The sequence below is a fragment of the Bison bison genome, unplaced genomic scaffold (genome assembly GCF_000754665.1).
Source record: "Bison bison bison isolate TAMUID 2011002044 unplaced genomic scaffold, Bison_UMD1.0 scf7180017864331, whole genome shotgun sequence".
NCBI lineage: Eukaryota > Metazoa > Chordata > Mammalia > Artiodactyla > Bovidae > Bison > Bison bison.
In genome coordinates, this window is record NW_011494903.1 from 6,583,402 (window position 1) to 6,589,354 (window position 5,953).

The 5,953-nt window shown below is 41.4% G+C and overlaps 1 protein-coding gene across 1 annotated transcript in view; it reads left to right on the top strand.

The window, feature by feature from the left end:
* The window catches only part of LOC104998557 (UDP-glucuronosyltransferase 3A1-like), a 38,590-nt gene that overhangs the window by 1,558 nt on the left and 31,079 nt on the right, over nt 1-5,953 (top strand). The window contains exon 2 of the mRNA XM_010853797.1: nt 1,366-1,467. Coding sequence (XP_010852099.1) covers nt 1,366-1,467 — 102 coding nt within the window. The remainder of the gene's footprint in view (nt 1-1,365; nt 1,468-5,953) is intronic.

Below are 5,953 nucleotides of genomic sequence, written 5' to 3' on the forward strand. Positions count from 1 at the left end.
TGTGGCACCCTCTTCTCCCTCGCAGCCATTTCTTCCAACAGTTAATGTGAACAAGAGCAGGCAGTCTAAGCAGGGGTACTATGTTTTATGTAATTTGTGTTACCTCAGGCAACACAAGTATGGATATGAAATACTAGAGTAACTCCCACAGACACACACTATGTAGCTCTGTACCTCTCTCTGGGTTTCCCAGGTGTCTCAGTGGTAAAGAATCCACCTGCCCATTCAGGAGACCAGGGTTTCCATCCCTGGGTGGAGAAGATCCCCAGAGAAGGAAATGGCAATCCACAGCAGTATTCTTGGCTGGGAAATTCCTTGGACAGAGGAGCCTGATGGGCTATATAGTCCATGGGGTCGCACAGAGTCGGACGCGACTTATCAACTGAGCCCTGCCCGTACTACTCACCACTGACCCGATGATTATGGGACTTTCCTCTCTCTAAGACCCCGACTTCCCAATTTTGGCAAGTCTGTCCCTTCTCTGGAGATCTGGCTTTCTCTGTTGCTGAGACTCACAGATGCAAGAAAAATGCCCCATGATAGTACATAATTTTAGATAGGCTATTGGTGTAATGGAGTTCACATCTCTCCCAAGGATTAAGCCTCTCTTTCTTAAAGATCCCCGGATTGTCCTAGGATGGATGTCCTGTTTCTCATGCATATAAGATACTGCAAGCCCATCCTATGGACCCCACAGTTTTCCTGCTTGTCTTAATGGATGTGAGACACTCAACTGAGAAACTTCCTGTGAAATATATTTGAATCTCAAGCATTTTGGCTCTAAGTGGTGGTTCCACATCTCTTCTTCCAATGGCTGTTTCTTAGAACCAAATTCAAGCTTCCATATTTCTGGTTCCTACTCTAGCATTGATGTCCAAAGAGAAGAATTTCAGAAATAGCTTGGATTGACTGCCTATTAGGAACACTCCACACTCACATGCATGGCACTGGGCCAGAATATCTACCAGTACAGTTATTTTTTTAGGCTATGGCATCTCCATAAGACCCCAGCTAAAATGCAGGGTGTGCCTTAGGCTCAGGAACTCCAAAGACTTAAACACCAAAATTACATTACATTGTTGCAAATACCGCAAGTCATAAGAGGGAATCTTTAATGGAGGATTGCCCTCCACTACAGGTCAAAGATAGTGGAGGTCAAAGGTAGATAGGTCAAAGATCTGGGCAGGCAGAATATAGGTATCCAGTTTGGGACTTAACCAGAGTGAGAAAGAGGAACTGGAGAAACTCATCTTTCTCTACTCACTGTCAGCTTTCTGTTATCTTACCCTGGTTTGCCCCACACCTCCACATCAATTTCATACCCTCAGTTCTCGTCTTCACAAAAATGATATATATTTTTCCTAGGTGGAAGCCATAGTCTACTAATGCACCGGGTGTCTCAGATTCTTCAGGATCATGGTCATAACGTCACTATGCTTTCTAATAGAGGAAGAAGTCTAGCCTCAGGTATCTTTTCTCATAATTATTGAATTCTTCAATCCCAGCCAAAAAGAGGCAGTGCCCTTTGTATAGTACTGCTTAACGCAAAACTTTTTTGAATCTAGTATTGAAATAATGGACAAAATGTGTCGGGGGTGTGTGTATGTTTATGTTAAGTGCTGATATCTTTTTTTTTTTTTTTTAGAAAATGTTCCCTCTTCATTTTTTGGAAGCATTTTATTTTTAGATCTATTTATTTTTAATTGAAGGATACTTGCTTTACAATATTGCATCTAGGTTTCTACCAAACATCAACATAAATCAGCCATAGGTCTACTCATGTCCCCTCCCACTTGAATATCCCTCCCACCTTCGTCCCCATTCCACCCCTCTAGGTTGTTGTCGAGCCCCGGTTTGAGCTCCCTGAGTCATACAAGCGCTGGATATCTCAATAACCTCTACATTTTATTTGTCTATAGTTTACCCCCTTATCTGGATGTTACTTTATTTCAGGCAAGCCTCCATACATTATTATGGAAAAATCAGTCGCCTCATGAGTTGTATACAGCAATGTCAGAAGTTCTTGAGTTACTGAATCTAGTGACACTGGTTGAAAGAGTTTCAGCTAAAATGAAGCTTATTAATCCGATCAGCTTTTCTCTGTTGACGGATAAAGATACAGAGGCTCAGGGAACTTGAATGATTTGTTTGAGTTCACATAGCAAGTTAATCCGTTCAGTTCAGTTCAGTCGCTCACTCGTGTCTGACTCTTTGCGACCCCATGAATTGCAGCATGCCAGGCCTCCCTGTCCATCACCAGCTCCCGGAGTTCACTCAAACTCACATCCATCAAGTCGGTGATGCCATCCAGCCATCTCATCCTCTGTCGTCCCCTCTGTTGGGTGAATCTGGGACTTTAAGCTCTGGGTTTCTCCATCAGAGTTGCTAAAACCTAAATTTAAAAAAAAAAATTTGCAAAATTAAGCAGCTTTGTTGGAAAAAATAAGTCTGAGCAATTATAAAATTCTGAAGATGAATTTCCAGCTTTGCTGTTGTTTAGACTGTTCTAAAGAGCTCCCTGGTGGCTCAGACGGTAAGGCATCTGCCTACAATGCGGGAGACCCGGGTTCAATCCCTGGGTCAGGAAGATCTCCTGGAGAAGGAAATGGCAACCCACTCCAGTATTCTTGCTTGAAAAATCCCATGGACAGAGGAGCCTTGTAGGCTACAGTCCATGGGGTTGCAAAGAGTCCTAATACCGTGTTAATCACCTTCTAGATTGGGTTCCATATAGTTCATCAAATATCCCTTCTATCCATACCCCTTTGTATCTGCCTTGACTGTCAGTCATGAACATTTCATATTGGTGGTTCCCATGGCTTTGAGAAACTGCCAAAAGACCCTCTATCTCTTTTAAAAACTTACACAACACTCCAAAATCTGCAAACAGTTTGGGGGTTCCTCTTAGTTTTACCCGAGTTTTAATCGAAGTTCAGAGTTTCTTTCAGTATTCACATCTCAATGAAAATTTCTTAGGTTTTGAAATAAAATATTCATTTTTCTCTTCCCTTGATGGCAGACTAAGATGTTGTATCTTTCATTCTCAGGGCTAAGGTGAGCACCACTTGATATAGTGAGGAGTGCATGAGTCCAGTTAAAGTACCTGTTTAGATAACTTCCCTGTAGTGATTTTTATTTACAACTTAAATAAATGACTTCAAAAATTTAAAGTAGCAGATATTTCTGATATTAGATGTACTATTGTTCCCATCAATAACTGAAATCACAAGTAGCAGGTTCCACCCTAAAAAGAACTTAATTGTCTGAAGTTCTGACTCTTTTCCTTTCCCCAAGACAGCTTCTCTGTATCTCTGTCTACTAGCTGGATGTTCTCCATGTAACAGGTCCTCTTTGTTTTGGGGGGAACTATATAGTTACATCACTGATCGACTGGCTTACACACACTCAAGCTGATATCTGCCTAGAGTAAATTTCTCTTGACTGGACAATTCTCACTCTTTTCAGCAAGTTCTGTATTCTTTGGGTGTGTAAGTATAAGAGTACATCAAAGAAACTCTATGTTGGAATTCAGGCTTTTAACTGGGCTCGTGGGCTCTTCCCTTTATCAAGTGGTGAGTGTCGGACACAACTAAGTGACTTCACTTTCACTTTTCACTTTCATTCATTGGAGAAGGAAATAGCAACCCACTCCAGTATTCTTGCCTGGAGAATCCCAAGGACGGCGGAGCCTGGTGGGCTGCCGTCTCTGGGGTTGCACAGAGTCAGACACGACTGAAGCGACTTAGCAGCAGCAGCAGCAGTAGTCTCACCTTAGCCCTGAGAACAAAATATACAATATCGTAGTCTATTGTCATCAAAAGAAGGCAATTTGGGGGGCTTATAAAGCTTAATAAAATACAACTGTATTTCCCTCTGAATTTTAGAACCAGCTGAGAGAAAGTTACAAGAGTTAGATAGATGAATATCAAAATGTCACCTTTATCAAGTTGGTTCAGGAACTTGTCCATAGATATTCATTAAATATCAAAGTTAGGTAACAGCGTGGAAAGAGACCCTGGGTCTCTACAATCTCTGGGTGTTATTCTGCCTCATCATTGGTAGTAGCCATTCCCGGCTTTGGGTCAGTTTAGTTCAGTTCAGTTGCTCAGTCATGTCTGACCCTTTGCAATCCCATGGACTGCAACACACCAGGCTTCCCTGTCCATCACCAACTCCCGGAACTTACCCAAACTCATGTCCATCAAGTTGGTGATGCCATCCAACTATCTCATCCTCTGTCGTCCCCTTCTCCTCCTGCCTTCAATCTTTCCCAGCATCAGGGTCTTTTCCAAGGAGTCAGTTCTTCGCCTCAGGTGGCCAAAGGATTGAAGCTTTAGCTTCAGCATCAGTCCTTCCAATGAATATTCAGGACTGATTTCCTTTATAATTAACTTGTTTAATCTCCTTGTGGCCCAAGGGATTATCAAGAGTCTTCTCGAACACCACAGTTCAAAAGCATCAATTCTTCAGTGCTCAGCTTTCTTTATAGTCCAACACTCACATCCATACATGACTATTGGAAACATAGCTTTGACTAGACAGACCTTTGTTGGCCAAGTTATGTCTCTGCTTTTTAATATGCTGTCTAGGTTGGTCATAGCTTTTCTTCCAAGTAGCAAGCGTCTTTTAGTTTCATGGCTGCAGTCACCATCAGCAGTGACTTTGGAGCCCCCCCAAAATAAAATTTCTCACTGTTTCCATTATTTCCCCATCTATTTACCTTGAAGTGATGGGACCAGATACCTTGATCTTAGTTTTCTGAATGTTGAGTTTTAAGCCAACTTTTTCACTCTCCTCTTTCACTTTCATCAAGAGGCTCTTTAGTTCTTCTTTGCTTTCTGCCATAAGGGTGGTGTGAGGCTAGTTTGAAACTACTTCGGGTAGTTTCATCACATGTATGCACTGAAACAAACTCAGGGAGCTTTTCCTCTATGTGGTGCTCTTTTGCTTTTCTGGCATTCTGCGTTATGAATTCTAGCTGCTGTGGGAGACAGCCAGGCCAGATGTGGGTACCTCTTCCATGAGCTGTACCCTGGAAATTTTCTTCAGCCAGCCATCAATGCCCTGAACTGCTGGGTGTCCAATGTCTAAAAGCCATTTTATTGTATATCATTCTTTTATTTTTTTAGTTGTTTAAAGTAGGAAGTAAATATAATCTTGTTACTTCCTCTTGGCCACAGAAATTCCTTATCTTCATTATAAAACATTTTTGAAGTAATATTGCATAAACTGCACAGTGGCACCCCACTCCAGTACTCTTGCCTGGAAAATCCCATGGATGGAGGAGCCTGGTAGGCTGCAGTCCATGGGGTCACTAAGAGTCAGACATGACTGAGCAACTTCAATTTCACTTTTCACTTTCATTCATTGGAGAAGGAAATGGCAACCCACTCCAGTGTTCTTGCCTGGAGAATCCCAGGGACGGGGGAGCCTGGTGGGCTGCCGTCTATGGGGTCGCACAGAGTTGGACATGACTGAAGCAATTTAGCAGCAGCACATATTTAAAGTACATATGTGTATGTATATATATATATATATATATATACATATACATACAAATATATGTATAACTGTGAAACCAACATAATTCAGATAGCAAAATATATTTCTTACCCCCAAATATTTCTCATGTCCTTTTGCAGTTTCCCCTTCTGGTCCTCTCTTCTTACTTTTCAATTCTCATTGCCAGTTAATTGCTAATATGTCACCATATGTTACTTTGCATCTTCTAGATTTTACATAAATTTGATCATAATTACTCTTATTTTACTCAGCATAATTATTCTGAGATTCATTTACATCGTGTGTCTAAATAGTTCATTCCCTTTTATGCTGAGTAATGTTCTATTGTGTAGATCATCACAGCATGTTTATTGAATTGCCTGTTGATGGACATAGGGTTGTTTCCAGTTTTGCACTATTAAAAATAAACCTGCTATAGACACTTGTGACC